The 23,448-nt window shown below is 40.6% G+C and overlaps 1 protein-coding gene across 1 annotated transcript in view; it reads left to right on the forward strand.

The window, feature by feature from the left end:
* Nucleotides 1-23,093, forward strand: part of SMCHD1 (structural maintenance of chromosomes flexible hinge domain containing 1) — a 168,505-nt gene extending 145,412 nt beyond the window's left edge. Inside the window, exons 43-48 of the mRNA XM_048840395.2 lie at nucleotides 629-738; nucleotides 9,061-9,131; nucleotides 9,927-10,098; nucleotides 16,349-16,507; nucleotides 18,161-18,278; nucleotides 20,195-23,093. Coding sequence (XP_048696352.1) covers nucleotides 629-738; nucleotides 9,061-9,131; nucleotides 9,927-10,098; nucleotides 16,349-16,507; nucleotides 18,161-18,258 — 610 coding nt within the window. The 3' untranslated portion in view covers nucleotides 18,259-18,278; nucleotides 20,195-23,093. The remainder of the gene's footprint in view (nucleotides 1-628; nucleotides 739-9,060; nucleotides 9,132-9,926; nucleotides 10,099-16,348; nucleotides 16,508-18,160; nucleotides 18,279-20,194) is intronic.
* Nucleotides 23,094-23,448: the final 355 nt, after the last annotated feature.

Raw genomic sequence — 23,448 nt, forward strand, 5'->3', positions numbered from 1 at the left:
TCTTATAGTACAGGAGACCATATATAACTCCTTTACAATAAACAAAACATTATTGGATAATGTTATGGTACATAGAATTAGGTATTTGGACTTTATCACTTAGTACTTTGAGATGGACTAAACCCTAACTTTTTCCGTTCAAATCATGAGCATGTTCCCGGAATTCATCTGTAGTCATTCAAATTACTATACTGATCCATTTCCTGGAAGGAGAAGATGCAATGTAGAATTTCAGGTTTCAGCTATGCCCCAAAAGGAAACTAACCTAATCAATTTAAATAGATAACGTTATATACATTTGCTTTTTAAACACACTTGTACTTAAGTATTTTTGGAGGGTGGGAGATAAAACAAAAAACATGATTTTTCAGCTGTTTGTAAAACAGTGTATCAAATCTGGCCTACACAGGACTGTTACAATCAAAAGTAACTCTTTACATCAGATCAATTATATATCACTAGGAATTTGGGTTTCCTCAGGTAATATGTATTAATGTTGGGAACTTCCAACTCCTGGTATTGAAGTGTTAATATGTAGATCAAGTACAGTTTCGTGTTTCTTATTAGTGTGTCAAAAACAATGGTAGAATAAAATAAAACGTAATTTGTCTTTTTTTTTTTTAACCAGGACTCTACCTCACTTACGAAATGGAAGAAATCACTTCAGACCTATTGGAAACCCTGTCTTTGCCAGGGATTTGTTAACATTTCCAGAGAATGTAGAGCATTGTCAGATAGGTAAATGTCACTAAAGAAGTATTATCTTAATTTATAAATGGAGGAGACACAGAAACCATACCAAAGCATATAGTGAGTGATCGCCATTAAAATCTTTACAATTTTGCCTTTTATCAAAGCGATCACATAACGTGTTTAAAGAGAGAATGACGTTAATGTTAATTTGAAAATGACAAGAATATTTTAACAATAACCACTATCACCAGTCTTCATTCTTGATTTTCATTCTCCTACTTTCTCTTCCATATGTTTAATTTTAAAACAAAAACTTCAGCATATCTCATAACCTCCCGTTTGTTTCAAAATAATTGGATTAAATCTTGATATATGTTTTTAAAATATTTCCCAAAGTACCATTTTACACTATTTGCTGTTCCTTGTCTTTTCAAAACTATGTAGGGAATCATATCACCTCAGACCAAGATACATCCTAGCTGGATTATACATAGTCATATGTGTGTGTTCGGTACCTGCATCCAAAAAGATTTTATCCTTCAACAGTTTCACAATATTTTAAATATATTAACTTCCTCATCATACCTTTTCTAGCAATATACTATTTCAAACCGCTGCTTCCTTAAGTTTTTAAAGATCTACTCCAAAACTAAACATCATCTGATATTTTTTAGCACGTTACCAATGTTGAAGCATTCCTCTCCAATATTCATCAAAAACCAGTTTTCCTCCAAATCTTTTCCCAAAGTTATGCGTCTGCCTTCAGCATTCATTTGACTCAGATTCTACTTTTCATGAACATTCAAATGACAGACTGTTGCTTAGGGATTGGCAATAGTTTTCTGGTGTTGCAATATTACAATAAACATTTTCCAGTGTAGTCTTCCAAGGGAAGTGGTAGAAACCAAATTGCTTGAAACATACAACAGAAGACTGAACAAAGTTGGACACTTAAAAAATACTTTGTAGGGCATAGTCCTTTCCTGTCAGGGGAGTGGACTTGGGGAAAAAAAATCCATGGATCTTTGATTTCTGTGGTAATGTATGTTTCTAGCTATCTAGAGGATTAACCAATCAAGGGCGACATTAAAGAAGGACTAAAGAGAGCACTCCTGGAATAAGAGTTCTTTATATGAGTCTTCACAGCAGTTGTAATCAGTTGATCTGCTTAAATTAACACAAGTGCAGTAACCTTACTTCTCTTCTGAAGATTTCAGGAGATAATGTTGTCGGGGAAATATACTTCCAGATAAGTAATCTTTGAGTAGCGTCCTTATGGATGCTCCACTTCAGGTGTGGCATTTTTTCTTCGATTGGAGATTTTCAGTAGCAGAGCCTGTTCTGCCCATGCATGCCTACACAGAGGCTATATAGGGCTGCATGGGCCAATTGTCCTCCGTTCCCTCTCAACCACCTGGACTGGAGATGGAGTATTTAGCCTGCCCACTTGGCTGTTTGTTAAGCTTGCCTTCTAGTTTAGTTTAGCCCTTAGTAGTGTTTTGTTTAGTTTATCTCTTTCATTTGGAGGGTCTTTGTTTTAGTCCTCATTTTTCCTCTTACTACCTCCGCCCTCTGGGCGGAGAAAGGAGGGGGCGAGGCCCTTTTCCTCCCTTATAGGGGTATGCTGGGATCACCAGGATTCAAGCATTGTCTCACTTTCCCAAACACTATCCTGGTCCGTGACAGACATTCCTGTTATATTAGTTTCTGGGGGACATGTACATCCCTCAAAAGTGTAACTCCTGTGTAACCCTCAAGAGCAGGGCTAGAAAAAAGTGGACAGATCAGACTCAAAGTTTTCAAGATGGAGCGCTCTCTTCATCATGCCTCTGATCCAGGCACCAAGTGAGCTTATTGCCCAGTCTGTCTCGGCACCACATTCGCCCAGACCTTTGAAGGAGAAATAGTCAAAAGGTACTGGGAAGACCTCTAAGAAAAGGAGTTCCAGGTCTCCTCATAGACAATCTATCTCAGAAAGATCTGTTTCCACTGAAACTAGCTGTTTCTGAATCCTCCATCCCTTGTTGGGTACTATTAAAAATTCAGACTCCTTCAGTACAAATAGGTCTCCAAGTCACTGAGTTCATCTAAGAACTACGATTCCAAACATACTTTGATGCCTAAACAGTCTTTTGTACCACCTAAGCATGACCGGAGCAGCAGGGAGAAACAGTCCCGCTACTAGCAGGGAGGTGCCAATGGACCCTCCTATGCAACCTTCAGTGCCTAGCCACATGACCACCTCAGTACCACAGAAGGTTAAATTGTCTCAGGCTTCACACTCTTTGAGGCATCCAGTATCATTGGTACTCTCAATTCCACAAAGGACTCATCAAACTAGATTCGTCTTCTATTTTTGTTATCTCACCTGGTACCACAGGAGTTTAGGTATTCCAAAGATCTGCATGACTCTGGTGAGCCAGTATCTCCCCTCTTAATGGGTACCAAGCACCTATCAGTACCAGGATTGTCATAGTCACCAGAATTACAAATCTGCCTGGTGCCACTGGATTCTCCACCAATTTTGGAGCAAGGTAGGGCTCCTCTCTGGACATCATGGAGGATTTTTCATCTGATTCCCATGTCTCTATCCAGTATTCCCCTACCTATCGTTACAGGGGCTCTCTCTCTGATACTTACAGGGAGAAGGACTATTCATGTGAAAGGCACGCTCTTACTCCTCCTCCATAGTATGAACATCAATGAGTGCCACCTCCAGTGCTTTATCTCCCCCCCCTTACTGAGGCCCCTTGGGACACTTACCATCAACAGTGTTGGTCTCTCTCAAAGGGACTGTTGCAACAGGTAGTCTCCTACTTCAGCCTCCTCAGTTTCAAGAGGAAACATTTTCCACCCACCACCATCACCTCATCTTCCCCAGATGAGACTGTGATGCCTCTTCCTCCTTTCCTGGCCATGAGTTCAAGAATTGCAGGACTAGGTGAAACACATTGGAGGCTTATTGCAGATCCAACTAAAGGAGGTCCAAGAATCTTAACATAAACTCTTGGACATTCTGCAAATGTCACCTTCTGTGCACAAGTGGATCTACCCATAAATGAAGCCCTCCTATATCGTGCCATAACCATCTTGCAGCAATGGTCCTTCCCCCCCCCCCCCCCCCCCCACACACACACACACACACACAAAAGACTTGGTAAAAAGTACTTTGTCCCAGCAAAAGACTCAAAATTTTTATTTTCAGATCCTGCACTCAGTTTTTGGCAGTTGAAGCTATAAATGAACACTGCAGACAGCCATGACAGGGACCTTTTTGGCTGTAAAGCCTATTAATCTGTGCCCTTGCAATCTAGGATTGTAAATTGCCAAGTGCTCGTGGCAAAGTACAATCACACCAGTTACTCAAAATTTACTGTTTTATTGAACATCAAAGCTGAAGATCAGATGATCTTCGTTATTATTCTCCTTAGATATGGCTGATGCAGCAGCACACTACATCTCCATGGCTACTGTTATGTGGCAGGCATCTTGACTGCAGCTCTCGGAATTCCCCAGGGAGTTTCAGAACACTGTTGAGGACCTTCTTTTTGGTGGAATCAAACTCTCTGCAGACAATTGATGAATAATTGCAGACCTTGGAGGATTCCGGGGCCACATTTCAGTCACTTGGAATCTACATGCCTGCAAGCAAACGTAGATTTAGTAGATTTCAAATAGCACCAGATCCTATCAGTCACAATTCTTGGGTTTCCAAAGACCCACTGAGCCACTTAGGAAGAGACTGATCACACTACATCTGTTTCGACCATGAAGCCAACTTCATCTTCAAAGCATCAATTTTAACAGACTGGTTGAGGGTCCCAATCAACCCTAGTTTATGATCTTTCTGCTGCATCAGTTTACCCACCTTGCCCCCTTTAGGAACCGCCTCTCCCACTTCCAGCTGGCATGGGAGCAAATTTTACTCCAGGGAGGATTCTGCACCACTGCGCACACACAGAATTCATGTCTCTCACAGATTTTTTTTTTCTCAGCAGAATATAGATTCTGCTGGAGAGGTGCTGCAGTTACACTTTTCACCACCAGGGATTGCTGTGGCACCAAAAAAAAAAGGGCAGCCAGATGGCGCAGAGGCTCCATTCCTCACTGCAGGGCCAGGTGTGGAGGCACAGGATGGACAGAGAAGGGCACACGGGGCTGCTGGGGGGGTCATAGACTGGGGATCAGAAGGGCTAATGAGGGGGACAGACTGGGGCGAGGGTTCAGGAGCTAGTGGAGTGATAGCATTGAGCCAGGGACTGAATAGGAGGGGGGCTGCAGGGCCACATGGGGACAGAGGAGTGTGGCTTCAGGGGAACATGGGCCTGGGGCAGATATGCCTGACTGAATGGGAGAGGCTAGTGGTCTGCCAGGGTTTTCATGGGGGAGGCTCTCCAACTCCCTAACAATCCTCCCCCCCCCAAAAAAAATAAAAACCTGTTCTATACTTCTCCCACCCACACCCAACAAACCTCCAAGTTCACTCCCAGGTTCCTGCCCAGCAATTACTTCCCTCTCCCTCAGATTGTCTGTTACCACTGACTCCACCAAGCCTTTCCACTGCTTCTGAGGGGTGCACGAAAAACATTTCTATATTATAGTTTAAATTAATTATTACTCAGAGTTCTCTCTTAATATGCCAAGTAAGGAATCTAATTGTCAAAAAAACATTTCCTGAATCTTTTTTTTCGGGGGGGGTGGGTCCTGTATTGTTACAGACATATTTGCTGACAGGTATTTTGAAATAAATTAACAAAATAATTGAAACTGGTGTGACTAAATTGTGTTATTTTGACAAATAAAAGATGAAGAATATTGCAGAATATTAAAATATTATGCACAGAATTTCCCCAGGAGTAAGATTACATATGGCAGATGGGTGTTGGAGGTCATTAGATCTGCTTACTCCATCGATTTCACGTCTTTCTCCTCCCCAGCCCCTTCCCGGTCCCTTTGCAGGGACCTCTGTAACGAGCACTTGCTGAGACAGGAGATTGACTTCCTTCTACGTTCAGGAACCATAGAACGGATTCCTGCACGCAATGGGGGCAGGGGGAAGGGGTTTTACGCCCAGTACTTTTTGGTCCCAAAAAAGAATGGATGTGGAAGACCGTTTCTAGACTCTTAAACAGCTTTGTGAAAGCACAAAAGTTCAAGAAGGTGACTTTTGCAGCTGTAATTCTATAGTTGAATCTTGGGGATTGGTTTTCAACCCTCAACCATTAATACGCATATTTCCATATCGTAATTCACCCATCCCACAGAAGATTCCTTCGCTTTCTCGTCAGCCTGGACCACTTCCAATATCGGGTACTCCTATTTGGACTTTTCTCTGCTCCAAGAGTATTTTTGAAGGTGCTGGCATTGGTGACTACCTGTCTTCATCAAAAGCCAATAACCATCTTTCCATACAATACAGTGATTGGCTGAGTCTTATGAAGTTCTTTCCACCATAAAGACAGCCTTGTCTCTGTTCCTCAAGCTAGGTCCCCAGTTCAGTATCAAGAAATCCACATTGATTGACACCTCTACAGAGAATAGAATCCATAGGGGCATCCCCAGATGTGGTAGCAGTCAGGACTTACCTCCCCTTGGAGACAGGTTCACAACTCTATCAAACTTTATCACAGTGATTCAAGGAAGCCTGCAAACTTCCATAAGTAACTGTCTCCAACTTTTGGGACCTAAGGTACCTTGTACCTTTGTAATGCATCATGCAAAGCTTCCCTTTTTTCTGCTTCCCAGTGTGGCTCAGAACAGTTTATTTGCCGAACAGACACAATCTAGACGGACCCATATCATTCCCTTGTTATATAAGAGTCTCCCTCAATTGGTGGAAGTACCTTCACAAAGCCTATATAGGTGTCCCTTTTATCCGATCATCTCAAACCATCACCATAACAGCAGAAGTATCTTTGTTGGGCTGGAGAGCACATCTGGGAACATATACAGTTCAGGACAGATGGTCTATCCAAGGATCTTATTTGCACATCAGCATTGTGGAACTGAGGGCAGTCAGGAATGCCTGTATTCACTTTCTCCCATTAATCAGAGACAAAATCACGACAGACAACTTGGCTTGCATGTTTTATATTAATCATTAAGAAGGACCAAGATTCCCTTCTCTCTGTGCCAAAGCAATAAAGCTATAGAACTGGTATATAACCAATCACATCTTCATTTCTGTGGCATAACTTCCAGGCATATAAAAACACCATAGCTAATGCTCTCCACAGATGCTTCTCCTATGATTGAGTGGGACTCTCAATCATGTCTTTCTGACCTGTGGGTTTCCAGAGGTGGAACGTTTTGCCAACAAGAAGTTCAGATAACTTTGTTCAAGAGGTTTGTGGGGCCTTCACTCACTAGGAGATGCCTTCCTCATCCCATAGATGAGGGGACTTCTTTATGCATTTTCCCCAATACCTCTTAATATTAATAGTTCTAACATGGTCAAGACAGGCCTGGTATGCTTACCTGATTCACCTGGCTGTTTGCAGGCAATCAGCCTTCTGTCCATTCCTCATCTCTTCTCTCAAGATGCCAGTCAGACTCTTCATCCTAGCCAGGGAATTCTTTGCCTCAAGACTTACTGTTCTGCAGAGGTACAACAGATGCTGTTGATGAATAGTAGGAAAAATTCCACATGATATCCTTCCCTTCAAAAATGGAAGAGATTAAACCATTGTTACGACCAGCGGCATCTTTCATCCACTCATTTTTCCCTCTCAACTGTTCTGGACTACTGTTCCATCAGAGTCCGCTTGACTGCTAATGGCCTTTCCTTCCCCAGGTGAGCATTTCTCGGTGTTCACTCATCCCCCAACAGAGTGATTTATCAAGGGGTTGAGGAAACTTGTCCCTCAGATTAAAGAACCTGCTCCTGTTTGGGATCTGAACTTAGTACATAAGTGTCTTATGACGCCTCCCTTTGAGCCGATTGCTCTATGTTCCCTCTTTAACTTATTCATGAAGATGGCCTTTTTGGTGGCTATGACCTCTGCGAGAAGGGTCCAGGAAATAGTGGCTTTAATGGTGGACCCCCCATTTACTGTTATTTCCCCCAGGGACAAGATTTTGTTATGGCTACATGTTATGGTCTTACATTAGGTGCCATCTGAGTTTCAAATAAACCAAGTCATCCATCATTCAGTCTTTTTCCTGAAACCATATCAGTCCAGGAAGAGTGATACCTTATACACCTTGTACATCAGAAGGGTGTTAGCCTTTTATCTGGACAGAACCAAGCCATTCAGGAAGTCTCCCAGACTGTTTGTTTGTAGAATTGGTGATAGGTCCAAAGGGTCCATGATCTCAACCCAGAAACTCTCCAGGTGGATTTCTGGTTGCATAATATCTAGCTGTGAATCTGTCAATATACCATCTCCTTCTAGGGTAGCGATTCTCAACCTATTTACCATTGATGCAGCCCACAATGTGTTATGTGGGCACATCCAATACTACCTATATGGCCCTGAGGATGTCACATGGGCCGCAGCTTTGTGCTGATTGGACCGCAGGTTGAGAACCACTGCTCTAAGGTATTAGCCCATTCCACAAGACCTCTCTCTGCCACTGTGGGGTTACTCAAACATGTTCCTATGTGGAAATTGAAAGGCTTCAACTTGGACTAATTGGGGCATGTGTCTTTGATCAGAGATTTTCGGTAGCAGTTGCCTGTTTGGCTTGTGCATGTGTCCTATACATCCTCATGCCCCACATTAAGGCTGTACAGGTGAACAAGCCTGAGTTCTTTCCACCACAAACTCCCACAGAAGAAACTCTGAAGCAGAGGGGAAAGAGGTGGATAGTGGTGCATTCATAGAGATACATGTCTGAAAGAACTCCAGTTACTGCACAAGGTGAGTAACCTCCATCTGTGTCCTAGGCACAGAGGCAGTCCTAAAACCTTAGTAAATCTTGTGTAATAAAAACTGCAATTAAATAAAAATACAATAAATACTGCTGGGCTGAAGTGTAAAGGAATTGGTTATATGTAGTCTCTCTCACCTTCTTCCTACAACTCGCAACTTACATTCAGAGTTTTCTTACATCATAAATGTCACCCTGAGTTTCATTATTGTGCATTTTTTTGTCTTTTTTGCCAGAGAATTACGTTGTAAAAAGCTGTTTTATATTTAAATTACAATAGATATAGCATCTTAGCTACAATATAGTGGACACATTTTAAAAACCCAGTTAGTTGTTATGCAAGCTTTTATTAAGAACTGGTACTGCTTCTCTTAAGCTGTTTTGCGTTGTCAATATCTGTTCATTTCGGACATTTAATGTAATAGAGACTAATACCTGTTTAAAGTATTTTATTGCTGAGAAGTTTCACCATTTGAAAATTCATTAAATTTACAGTGTTCGGGATGCTTTTAGGTGACACCATCATTATTGACAATTTGGATGCTGCCAATCATTACAGAAAGGAGGTATGTACTGTACCTTCAGGTGTTTGTGTATTTGCTTAAAGAAAATCCTGTTGGGTTACAGATTTGTATACTTATAAATGTAAAGGGACAGATCCTAAACTGGGGTAAATTTTCATAGCTTCATCAACTTAACTAGAGCTATGACAATTTATATTAGCTAATGATCTGCCCCAAAATGCTTTTCATTCAGAAATCCCAGTGCACTTTACAATGGATGCAGTCTATAGTATTAATATTGACAAAATTTTATGGGTTTTTTGTTTCCAAAAAAACCAAATACTACCATATGAATTTTGTAGTATACTATGGAATTTACCCTCAAGCTAGCCAGATGGTATCCTCTCTGTCCTTAGACTCTCCCTGAAATGCTCAGACTCTCTTGCTCTGAGTCGGGGGTCCTCAGTGGAGGGGGCATGCCGAACATGCTAGTCTGACTGTGAGCTCTATGCTCTGGCCATGCAAGGGTCAGCTGGCTGTGAACAGGCAGATCATAATTCACCTTCCAAAGTGTCTGCGAGTGACAGAGTTTGCAGGGTTGGCACTTTAAAGGAAATGTAACTATATATTTAAATTGAGCAAGTTTGTTCTGTAATTTTGAAATGCAATAAACATGCCATTTTTCCAGAATCACTTTCCAGTGTAGAACCACCTGCATTATAATGTAATAAAGGTAGCTATAAAACTGGGGCCCACCACAACTGGCCCACCATTACTGATGATTAAGCTTTTCCTTTTAACAGATTTACTATACCTACAAACCTTTTACCTATGAGATTTATTTTTATACCTATGTAGGTTGTAAAAATCACACATTGCCCAACATTACTGACTAGGGAAGGAGATAGAATTCGCAGCAATGGAAAGTTTGGAGGCCTTCAAAATAAAGCTCCTCCAATGGACAAACTCAGAGGAATGGTATTTGGAGCACCAATGCCAAAACTTTACCGAACTCTTTCTGGACAGATAGGTAAGGTCACAAAGTAGTGATAACACCACAGTAAACAATGTTTGGGATGTTGCTTGTATATGTTTTTTGTTACATTTGTCTAAGGTAAGAAGTGATCCTTTAAGTTAGGTGTAAGGCTGTCTTTTAAAGTATTACTGTACAGTCACTTTTTTATGACTACAAATTGAAAATTTGGCCTCTAATTGTCATGGTCTTCAAGGAAAAAAAAATAACAAAAAAAAAATTGAAATGTTTCCTATTTCATAGGTTTTAATAGTAAGAGAGCATTGTGATGGGTTGTAACCCCCCCAGGGTGCAGTCTGGGAGCCGTGGGAACCACTTTGCCTCCTAACCATTCAGCGAGGCTGGTCTCTCACACACTGCTCTGCTGGTGATTCAGCCAGCCTCTCCAGGCCCTCTTATCATCCTACATAACAGCAAGTGGTACCACACACCCAACGGAGTTACCTGAGTGCTTTACCTAAGCCACTCAAGGACAGACAACAGCCAATTTTCCAGCTCCCCAGCTTTGCACCCTTGCTGGAGTATAAACCCAATATTATACCATCTTGCACTGTGCAAGGATCTGTACAATGCAAGCTCATTAATATAGTTCACTTTGCCGTCAATATGGGAAAGATATGCACAACAAGCCTGTGTTAACCAAGATGAGATTTTCCCAGACACTTCACTTAAAGACACACTGGTTAAAATAAAACAAGTTTATTAGCTACAGAAAGATAGATTAAGTGATAGCAAGCAGATTACCTAGCAAAATGCAAACTAAGCCTAATATACTAGATAGATAGGATGCAAATTAGCAATTTCTCACCCTGACTGATAATACAAGCAGGCTTGCAGATTCTTAAGGCACAGACTGTAATTGCTGTGCAGCCTGGGTTCGCCTCCCCTGTTCCAAGACATTTGTCTTTCAGAGCTTCTTTCAGGTGTTGAGTTGTGGGCAGAGTAAAGACAAATCATGATGTCACTCCCCACCTTAGGTAGTCTCTCCATATGGCAGGAACCCGTTGTTTCAAGCTAAGTTCCCAGCCTGGTTTGTGGGTCTCAAATTCTTTATCAGCCTCTATCTGTTTCAGTTCCAAAATTCTTTGGTGTGCAACTGCTTGCCTCTGCACCTCAATTTCCAGCCGTTCTAATTCCATATGTCTTTTATGTTTCTTTTCTTTTTCTTCTGCCTGCAATCTGCACAGCTCCAATTTCATGAAAGTTTCTCACACTCATTTCCTGCTTTTCTGTCCCTACTTCACTTGCCCGAAATAAGTAAACAGAAAATAACAAGATGTTAACCTCATTAACTTATCTCATCTCTTGACTTCTTGACCCACTACACTTAACTTTCACTTAAAATCTCCACCAGTGTATGAAGTGTAAATCTTACTCAGAACAACAAGCTGTGCATTTCTCCCTGCTCGACTATGCCACTGTCACTGTGCCTCAGTAGGTCACAACTGAGAATACCAAATTCAGGACAAACTGCTGGGAAATAGGGCAGACATACCCCAAAACTGGTGGTTATTCTTGAGTAAGAAATACCCAACCAGCAACAAAAGTAAATTTCTGTCTCACCACGCTGGCTAACCAGAAGTCATAAAAGCAGTCTCCTTAGGTATCCCAGTCATTGTAACCACCAAAACCACTAAACTTAATGATGAGTGCTTATTTAAAGACTAGATGTCATCGGGAGTAAAAAAAATTTTGAACTGCATGGGGGAAAGCATAACATCCAACAAATGGATTTTGGTGGTTTTCATATCCAGTTGTCCCATCCATTTCACATCCGTCCCTTCAGTGACCCTTTTCACAATCAATTGCTGAGACAAGAGATCTATTCTCCTCTACATTTAGGAGCTATAGAACCCGTCCCAGCTCAGCACAGGGGAAAGGGGTTTTATTCCAAGTACTTTCTGGTTCCCCCAAATAATGGATGATGGAGACCAGAATTAAATCTCAGATGTCTGAAAAACTATGTGAAACAGCATATATTCATGATGGTGATCCTTGTCACTATGATTCCCTCCCTATATTTCAGGGATTGGTTTGCAATCCTTGGCCTTCAAAACACCTATTTTCCTGTTGCAATTCACCCCTCTCACAAAAGGTTTCTTCACTTCAAACTCAACAACAACCATTACTACAAAAGATAGATTTCATAGAGCCTTCTCTGGATGCAGTGACAGGCAGGGCTTACCTATCTACAGACACAGTTCTCACCCTGAAGCAGGAGTAGTCCATCATTTTTTGTTAAGATCCATACTACAGAGAAAATAATAATAAAAACAATAATATAATAAATAAAAAGATTTCATGGTCCATTCAAAAGCATTTGGTGGTCCGAAATTGGCCTGCGGTCCCCCTATTGACTACCTCTGCCCTAAAGAATCTCAACTCAAAGATTCAGCTCAGCCCTCAAACCTCAGTAAAGCATTGTCTTCAACTATTGGGGCATGTCAGAGGGGTCTGCTCAACATGAGCAGTGCCTCATGCTGGTTTTTCTGGGATTAGCTCTGCCAGCTTGCACTCTCTCTCCGGTGTTGTCTTCTCCCATCTTATCTCGCTCTGCTTCCCCACTCACTCCCGGGTCTGCAGCTTCCTCTCTGTGGCTTGGCCCTCCTGCCAGGCCACTAAAGACCTCCCACTCCAGGGAATTCAAAATCTTTCCAGACCTGTTGTCTGGATGGCACCTCCAACACTCTTGCCACTTCCCAGTGGCTGCTAGAACTCAAGCCTGCCCTCTACACTGAATTCTAAACCAGGGACCCTATAACAAGCAGCCACAGTCCCTGTACAATCCTATCTCTGGCTGCTGTTTCCCTGGACTTATTCCTATATATCTGGCTTTCCCCCTCTCTGGGTTTGCCAGCCTCCAACTTTCTCCACTTAGGGAGTGAGTGCAGTCTACTTCCCTGCAGCCCCCCTCTCTGCAGCCAGCTTTCTGGCTTTGTACAGGCCCTTCCTGTTCCTGCACAGGTGAGCCTGTCCTTAATTAGCTGCCACCAGCTTGAATCTCCCTTGCTTGCAGCCTAATTAAGCTGATTGGGCTCACCTGGCCTAATTCAGCTTTAGCAGAGCTAGTGTGGGGAGTCCATCCCATCACAGGACACATGGGAGTTTGCATCTGTGTAACCCAAAACACACAGGTTACATCTTTGATTACTTCATGGATGGCACGGGACAATCTGTATGCTGAAGAAGCACAGTCTGGACAAGCAAGTGTCTGTACCTATCTGGGTTCTGCAGTCAGTGGAAAGACCCTTCAGAGGTCTGTGCATGAGTCCTGTTTATTCATGATTCCCTTACCATTGTGATAATATCAGATGCTTCCTTTTTGGGATACAGGGGCACATCTAGTGCCTCACTCAGCCTAGGGCAAACAGTTATCACAACAGCAGCTTTTCGACATCAATCTTCTGGAGTTGAGAGCAATCAAAAATGCTTGCCTTTACTTCCTTCCTCTGACCAGAGCCATTTCAGTCAAGATCATGACAGACAACATGGCCTGCGTATTTTATATAAATCATCAGGGAGGGGCACGTTCACACTCAATGTGTGCCAAAGCGATAAAAGTCTGGAATTGGTGCATAGCCAACCAGATAGTCAGCTAGGCTTCTTCAAGGTCTTCAAAATACCATGACCGATGATGATCTCAGCAGGCACTTTTCCTAAAATTATGAATGTGAGCTGGATTCATGAGTCCTCAGCAACATATTCTTACCTTGGGGATTTCCATAGGTAGATCTCTTTGCAACTGCTGCTGACAAAGTGCAAGAATTTTTGCATGAGAGTGCCATCAAAGCCCTAGTTCTCCAACCTGCCTTTTACAGTGTTTTTCAAGTAAAAGCTATCATTACAACCACATCCAAAGTTTCTACCTAAGGTGTCTGCTGGATTCCATGTTAATCAGACCTTTCATCAACCAGTTTTTTCCCCCCAAAACACATCAGACTAGACAAGAAGATGATTTCCATACCGTGGATGTAAGAAGGACATTAGCCTTCTATCTGGACAGAACCAAACCATTCAGAAAGTATCCTAGACTTTTTTTCAGTTGCAGACAGATCTCAGCCAGGGTGTATTATTGAAGATGGATCTCAGCCAGCGTGTATTATTGCATGTTACGACTTGGCTGACATTCTTCTTCCTTCTAAACTGATAGCTCATTCTACAATGTCACAATCTACTTCTGTGCATTACTCAAAGATGTTCCAGTTACTGAAATCTGCAGAGCTGCAACCTGGACCTCTGTACATCCTTTTACCAACAATTTTGCTCTGCTTCATGCCTCTAGATCAGATTCTGTGACTATGCTGAGGGTTACATCAGCATAGTTGCAGTTCTAAGGTGTGTGAATTTTTCACACCATTGCATGCCATAGCTATGTCAGCCTAACTTTTAAATGTAGAGCAAGCCTCACTAGCTTCAGCTTCATCGTTCTAATGGAGTAAATAATAAAGGAGTAGAACACACTAATTTTCAGTAAAATATGACTCAGAATACACAAGAGTAGCGGATCTGTTAGATAAGGAAGTGCTATCTTTCCAAGTCATTTTTCAGAGTAGAGTAGGGCTGATAAGCGATTAAAAAAATTAATTGTGATTAATCGCATTGTTAAACAATAATAGAATACTATTTATTTAAATACTTTTGTATATTTTTTACATTTTCAGATATAGTGATTTCAGTTACAACACCGAATACAAATTGTACAGTGTTCACTTTATATTTTTTATAATATTTGCACTGTAAAAATAAAAGAAATAGTATTTTTCAATTCACTTAATACAAGTACTGTAGTGCAATCTCTTCATCATGAAAGTTGAACTTACAAATGGGTTATGTACAAAAGTGTACAAAAAATAAGTACATTCAAAAATAAAACAGTGTAAATCCTTAGAGCCTACAAGTCCCCTTAGGCCTACTTGTTGTTCAGCCAATCTCTCAAACAAACAAGTTTGTTTACATTTGCAGGAGATAATGCTGCCCACTTCTTGTTTACAATGTCACCTGAAAGTGAGAACAGGCATTCGCATGGCACTCTTATAGCCAGCGACGCAAGGTATTTATGTGCCAGATGCACTCAAGATTTCATATGTCCCTTCATGCTTCCACCACCATTCCAGAGGACATGTATCCATGCTGATAATGGGTTCTTCTCGATAACCATCCAAAGCAGTGCAGACCAAAGCGTGTTCATTTTCATCATCTGAGTCAAATGCCACCAGTGGAAGATTGATTATCTTTTTTGGTGGTTCGGGTTCTATAGTTTCGCATCGGAGTGTTGCTCTTTTAAAACTTCTGAAAGCATGCTCTACACCCTCTCAGATTTTGGACGGCGCTTCAGATTCTTAAACCTTGGGTTGAGTGATGTAGCTATCTTTAGAAATCTCACATGGGTACCTTCTTTGTGTTTTGTCAAATCTGCAGTGAAAGTGTTCTTAAAACAAACAACGTGCTGGGCCATCATCCGAGACTGCTATAACATGAAATATATGGCAGAATGCGGGTAGAACAGAGTAGGAGACATACAATTCTCCTCCAAGGAGTTCAGTCACAAATTTAATTAATGCATTATTTTTTTAATGAGCATCATCAGTATGGAAGCATGTCCTCTGGAATGGTGGCTGAAGCATGAAGGGGCATACGAATGTTTAGCATAACTGGCACGTAAATACTTTGTAATGCCGGCTACAAAAGTGCCATGCAAACTCCTGTTCTCATTTTCAGGTGATGTAAATAAGACGTGGGCAGCATTATCTCCCATAAATGTAAGCAAACTTGTTTGTCTTAGCAATTGGCTGAACAAGAAGTAGGACTGAGTGGACTTGTAGGTGCTAAAGTTTTGCATTGTTTTGTTATTGAGTGCAGTTATGTAACAAAAAAAAATCTACATTTGTAAGTTGCACTTACATGATAAAGAGATTGCACTAGAGTATTTGTATAAGGTGAATTGAAAATACTATTTCTTTTGTTTGTCATTTTACAGTGCAAATATTTGTAATTAAAAACAATAATATAAAGTCAGCACTGTCAACTTCGTATACTGTGTTGTAATTGAAATCAATATATTTGAAAATGTAGAAAAACATCCAAAAATATTTAATAAATTTCAATTGGTATGTCTGTAGGGAAGTTTACCTCGTCTGTATTATGTCTGTCAGTCTTTTTTATTAGTGACTGTTTAAAATAATACCCACAGTGGGAGCTTAATTATTTTACTGTTTTCCATGTTCTTTTGTTCTTTTTCTTCTATTAGATCTTCTTCAGCAATACCGTACAGCAGTGGTCAAACTGCATAGTGTTAATCAGGATCTTCATTCACAGTTACAGTCCCTTAATACTCCAGATATGCAAAAGACAAAACAGGAGCTTGCTGAACAAGAGAAAAGTCTCAAGCTAATAGAGGAGAAACTGGGTATGTTATGTTAACTTGTTGTTAACACCCACTTGTCTCTCTGAGCGGGGAGAACAGGTAATGGACTAGGTACATCCACATGTATTCATTTGCAGAAAACTACAGAAACCAAACCACAAAGGCAAAAGGTTATGAAGTCATTTCACAAAGTGAGTTTTTACTTTAAATTGAGATTGAGTCTTGATAATTGGTTCTAATTTTTTTCCAAGAAAAATAATATAAAAACTACTTGCAGTGCAGTGTTATGCATAGTGATCCCGATGTACATTTTCTTTCAAGGTGTCTTTAAATGACACCTTGAAAGAAAATCATATTTTTATGCTCTAAAATGGCTTGTGAACAAGAGAGTATGATCTCAGTAATAAGAATTACATAACTTTATTTTTATTTTTGTTTGCCGATGTTAGGAAAAGCTGCTTGTTGAAATGGCTGCACAGCAAATAGTTGGACTGAGGGTGTTTTCTTAGCAAGCTGTCGTGGGGCAAGTGCACCCTGTCCCCTTTTGGAGCAGGGTGAGAGTTATTTCCTCGCTGCTGAGTCTGTGTGATCCTCCTTTGTCTCAGGATAGCATGGCCCAGGGGCAAAAATCAATATAACTACCCTCTCTTTCAGGGCTGCGTGGCCCAATGGACAGAGTCAGTAGGGCTGCCCTCTTCAGCAGGCCTGTGCAGCCTAAGGGCCCGAGTCAATATGACTGTATGGCCAAGTGGACAGAATTAGTATGGCTGACCTCTTCAGCAGGGCTATGTGGGCTAGTGGCTGATCAGGGGATTGGGTCACCACCTAAGAGTAGCAGCCAGGTAGGGGGACCCGCGCCCTCCTTGCTCCACTGGTTCCCAGTTTAGGGCCTTGGCAGTGTCAAGTGTGCTCGTCAGTGGGGGATCTGTCCAAAACACGCTGACATCACCTGGCACAATGATTAATTCCCCCTGAGCTACCCTGTCCCTGGTGCAGTGATCCTGGCGTCTCCAAGGTCTTTGGGCTCCTGGGCCTATGCGGCTCTCAGCAGCTCTGTCACTCCTTGCATGTCCACAGGAGCTTGGGTGTTTGCCTGGATCTCAGTGTCTCCGGCTTCCGCTGCCTGGGGCCTCACCAGTTCCCAGGCTGGAGCCTGCAGCATGCATCCTCCCACCTCAGTGGTCAGCCCTCAATGAGCTGAGCTGCTCCCTTTTATGCCTGGTCTCCAGCCAGAGCATGCCCAGCACAACTGAGAGGGCATGGCCTCCTCAGCCCAAAGGGTAGAGTTAACCTTTGCAGTACCAGTGTGGGGCAAGTACACCCCATCACACAAGGACAAAACATTTTTTGACTTGTTTGTTTTTTTGAAGACCATAATTCCCTAAAGACAAACTTTCCAAATGTAAGAAATGTTGAGTTGATGTCAAACATTCCTATAACGTATATGGAAACTAAGCGTTTATTCTCTGAGACCTACAAGTAAAGTTTATAAGTGATTATTTTTTGTCTATTTTCCTTCACTTTAACCAGATTTTAATATTAAGGAAGCAGCCATATTTGTGTTGAATGGCAAAACTTACCATTTTGAACTTTTTTTTTTTTAATGATTTGCACCACTGTTTTATGGACTATTGTATAAACAAAGGGTGAAAAATGGTTCTGTTTCTGATCTATTTTTATTTGTACTTCTCAAAGGCATGACCCCATCAGGTAAAGGCACTGAATCATTACTTCCACCAGAAGCACTTGAGATGTGTGACAGTCCAACTCCTCCAAAAAGAATGAGAAGATAAACAGTAAAAATGTTATATAGGTATGTCTATCCTGAGTTCAGTCATTATTTTCCCATGTACTAAACTAAGACAGAAAATTGGTTTATTTCTGCCTCAGGGAGAGGAGTTTTTTGTTTTTTTTTAAATACAACTTCCTGCAGAACTTGTGCTGTAACTTACTTTCTACAGAAAGTCTTTACCAACCAGGTTCTGCTTCCCTCTCTGAAGTGACTGGCTGTCATCATAGCTGCTCTTGCAGAGAGCCGGCTTTTCCTGCTCTTCAGCTCCCTTGTCCCTTAGAAAAACTTAACATCTACCTATAAACTATCCAGGTAGCTGGGTCAGACATGGGTATATGTGCATTCCTACGTAGGCTGCTTCAAACAAGTGTCTGAGATAGGCTCTGTGACAGCACGTGAAGACAGAAAAGACAAGCAGCTGATCCACACAGACACACACACACACACTCTCTCTCTCTCTCGTCAATACCCTGCTTGCACTACAATGCAAGGGTCCCCCTTGGAGCGCCACTTTGATAAACGTATGCATAATGGTTGAATGGCCCCCATATTCCTCCCACCAATCCCTTTTTGCAGTGAAGCCATGCCACTTCCACTGCCAAGGGAGCTTCTGCACCCATAAAGAAAATGGCAAGAGTTGCTCCTTATTGATTAAATATGTGTTTTGCTTTCTCACAACCCAATTTCTCCTCTTTGACCCTACTGAAGCAAAAGCTGAATTTTTCAACTGAGTTTACTCATGAAAGATGTCCAGCACAACTGCCAGAGAAATCTGCAGTTTTGTTTAGAGTCCCCTTTCATGTTTTGCATGGAGTTTTGAGATCAACAAGTTCCAGCCTCGGGGATTTACTTACCTCCCTCTCCTATAGAATTGGTGTTAAACAGTGAGAGGACCTAGATCTGTCCCATAAATCAGGATCAGTGCTTGCTTGCTTTTCTAAAGAAGAATCAAGCTTCCTGCTTTTCAATTTTCCACCAGTGAATACATCTCTTTTAGATTGGGTGCTGAATATTTTATAAGCCAAAAACATTCCACGAATGATGTAAGTGTACAGTTTTAAGATGATAGGGAGAGTTACTTTTTGTTCATTTCTATTTGCCATTATAATCCTTAGAATTAAGTTATGTTAATTTTATACTAGATTATGGTTACATTTTTGAGACCATTTAAATTTTTGATAGCTGTATTCTGTAACAGTATGATCTTACTATATTACTAAAAGAAAAGGAGTACTTGTGGCATCTTAGAGACTAACAAATATATTTGAGCATAAGTTTTCTTGAGCTATACAGCTCACTTCATCGAGACTAATAAATTTATTTGAGTATAAGCTTTCGTGAGCTACAGCTCACTTCATCGGATCTGATGAAGTGAGCTGTAGCTCACGAAAGCTTATGCTCAAATAAATTTGTTAGTCTCTAAGGTGCCACAAGTACTCCTTTTCTTTTTGCGAATACAGACTAACACGGCTGCTACCCTGAAACCTACTATATTACTGTGCCACATTGCTTTTTTTTATTATTTTCATTTGTTGTTTATCTTTTCCTCCTCTTAATTATTGCCTAAAAGCAAAATTTAAGTAGCTAGCCAATGGAGAGGTCTAAACAATATATCACCCTGCTACCACCGCCCATTCTTATCAAAATAACTACAAGACCAGTGGCAAGTATAAAAGTAATCCATTGACAATATTAGAAATTATATTTTACTCTTATGATCATCTCATCATGTTATTCAGTCGTAAAGTCAGTCAGTACATCAAAACAATCTGGGGTGATTTCTTTTCCACAAATTTTGAGACATACCCTCCAGCTAATGTAAATTACCATAGCTCCGTTGAAATTGATGGACAATTTACATTAGCTGAGGATCCGCCCTTTTACATCTATTATAGAATTGGTTTGTAAACACTAATAGTACCATTTTTTCTCTTTAGTTCAGAAGAATGTATCGCCTCTCCTATGAAGAAGCAGCAGCCAGTGCAAACCTCCATATCAGAATTGAACGGGACCCTACAGAAGGGAAAGGCATTAGACCAGTCATATTTGATGGAAAGTAATTGTGTATTGAAAAATGTAAATAAGCTCTAATTTTTTGTAAAGTTAATTTTTATTTCTATAAAAGCTTTCAGAGTTTTTAGTTTCTTGAATGTGGAAAAGCTTTAAAATATACCCTTGTTTATTTATGCAATAAAATTGCTGCAATACAAAGAGCATTGCAAATACAATATATTGTGGTGATTTAAGGCTGCAGTAAAGATAATGAAATATGATTTTCATTTTGAAAGTGTCTTCGTATGTCTTGGATAAGAGGTAATTCTAGATTTCCCTGTTCAAGGAGATGAAGGAAGTAATAATTCTAAGGCAAAAATTATATGGATAGAGCAGCAGTACATTGAGATCCAACCAAAGCAGAGTCCTTAGGCAGTTGACTTCAAGCCAAAATCTAAGGTTCTGTCCAAGGAGTGGAAACTAAGGGTTTGTGTACCTCAGATGATATCAACAGAGGAGGCAAGGTTTGTCTTTAGGTACTAGACCTAGAACTTACATTGATAGAAGGCTGTATTTCAATAGTATGGCTTGACAAAGTGAGAGACTTTATGGGTGCCTGTAAGAATCTTCTATACGTAAAGCTGGAAATTACATTGTTGGTTGTGATTGCCAAACATTTTTTTGTTTCCATGTCACACTTTACAATGTGATATTGTCCTGATATAAACTATTATTATTTGCTTTACTGCAGCCCCTATAATGTGCTATTTGCTTTCTGTACAAATAGGAAGAGAGTTCCTGCTCCAAAAAGCAAACACTACATGACAAGCAATAGACAGTGGGTGGTGAAGAGAGAGAAAATATACAATGAAAGGATTTTTTCAGATTGTCAGCTGTTCCCAATTATCTGTCTTTGTAGCCATTGTTAGTTAGCCAGTTTCTTTTCCGCATCATGATGAGAGAGGGATGGGAGGCTGTATTTGTCGGAAGAGAGGGTAGTGGCCTTGCAAATTCTGAGTTGGGATCCAGTGCATGAGAAATGACATGGAAGAAAGCACAAAGACAGTTGTGAGAGAAGCACACAAACAGGGCATGGAGACTAGTAGCTTCAGCAGAGGAGAGAAGATATGACAAGCCACTGAATAAGGCAAGCCAGAGATATGACGGAGCTTGAAAGTGAGAACCAGGAGCTTGAATTTGGAACAGTTGGAAAGTAGCCAGTAGAGGTAATTGAATGGGGGAAGACATAGAGGCGAGGAAGAAGATCATAGCAGCTGAATTTCGTATGGACTGGTGGGGGACAATGAGTGTCAGAGGCCTGAGAGGAACAGGTTACAGTAATCAAAATAGGATATGGTGAATGCCTTGAGAAAAATTTTACATATGAAGACAGAAGTTAACATTTTGATAGTGCGTAAGCCTTACTGATTTTCACTAAATCACTTAGCTGCTCTTGAAAATTTTACACTGAAAACTTTGGAACTTAAAAATGTTCTGGAGGAAGAATTAAGATTTAGGCATGCCTTGGGTGTTTGAGGCAATGAAAGGGAAGGAGTCAAAGATGACCTCCAGGTTCTTCAGTTGAGTCACATGGATGGTGGTCATGTGATTAATATATGACAAAATGAGGAGTACTGGCGGAGCGGGGTTAGGGTTATTTGTTCTCACTCAGCAACAAGGAAGTTAGATAGCTTTTTAGGCTGAAGCATACTGTGCAACACTATCTAGGAGAGTAACATTTGCTCTCTGTCTTAGCTGAACTCGGGTAAGTTGGGAACAAAATGAGCAACTTCAGGAAAAGCACCCTTTTCAATTATCTTGGAGAATGCTGGTCAGTGGTGGACATTTTGTGAGTGACATTTCTAATTTAAAAAAAAAAAGACTTAAGTACAGAACTTAATGATCCACATTGATCTGTGGAGTTATTCCAGGCATCAGTTTGTTCCACTGCTTATTTTTCTTTTTAAAAATCACATATATTAACTGCAGCAATGTAAAATTAACAACAAGTGTAATAATAAAAAGTACTTCAATCTGGTTAGAGTACCAGCCACCTCACATTTAATGGCTATCAGAAAAATAGAAACTAAAGGTAAGGTGCATGTCTGCCTCCATATAAATTTCATTCTAGCCCCTGAAGTACATACACTGAAGCACACCAGTCCATTTGGGCTCACACACTGCTTTTTTGTGTGTTTATACAGTATGTATAATTTATTAGAAATAGGAAAAATTGCACTGTACATTGTTTTCTTATGAAGTTAAATAGCTATTTAATATAAAAGGTTTGGATTTTTATGTGATTACACATCTAGATAATAAACAGACTGAACTGAAACAATATAGCTGTAAAATATTTGGTTTATTCAGGACCATTTATAATTATATAGTTTGATTTAGTATATGTATGAAATGGGGCACCAGATGGCAGTGGTAGTCACTATACTGATTATTTTATTTGAGGCAAGAAGAAAACATTATAAACTAGTGTGAACTCCCAAGAATTTCTGCATCACATCCACAACTTGATGTTTAGCATATCTTTTAGAAAGATATCCAGTCTTGACTTAAAGACAGCAAGTGATGGAGAATCTACTATGTCCCTAGGTAAGTTGTTCCAATGGTTAATTACTCTCCCTGTTAAAAATTTCCACGTTTGTAGTTTGAATTTGTCTAGCTTCAGCCTCCAACCATTTGCTCTTATGTCATTTTCTGCTAGATTAAAGAGCTGTCTATCGGAAATCTTTTACCCATGTAAGTACTTGTTACACCATGATCAAGATATCTCATGAACCGCTCTGTGGTAAACCAAATAAATTGAGCTTCCTTAGTTTTTCACTATAAGGTATGTGTTCCCAATCTCAAGTCATTCTTGTGTGTTTTCTGAACCCTTTCCAATTTTTCAAGATCCTTTTTGAAGTGTAGATGTCAGAACTGATGCAGTATTCCAGTAATGATCTTATTAATACCATAAACAGAAGTAGTAAAACATCGCTACTTCTACATGACATTCCCTTGTTTATCCATCCAAGCATTGCATTCTCCTTTTTAGCTACACAATTGCACTGAGATCTACCCTAAATCCTTTTCAGAGTCACTGCTTTCTAGGAAACAATCTCCTAGTTTATAAATCCAACCTACATTATTTCTTTAAGTGGTGGTCCCTATGTGTATTCCACACACAGGTACCCATGTGTAC

The sequence above is a fragment of the Caretta caretta genome, chromosome 2 (genome assembly GCF_965140235.1).
Source record: "Caretta caretta isolate rCarCar2 chromosome 2, rCarCar1.hap1, whole genome shotgun sequence".
In the NCBI taxonomy this organism is placed as follows: Eukaryota; Metazoa; Chordata; order Testudines; family Cheloniidae; genus Caretta; species Caretta caretta.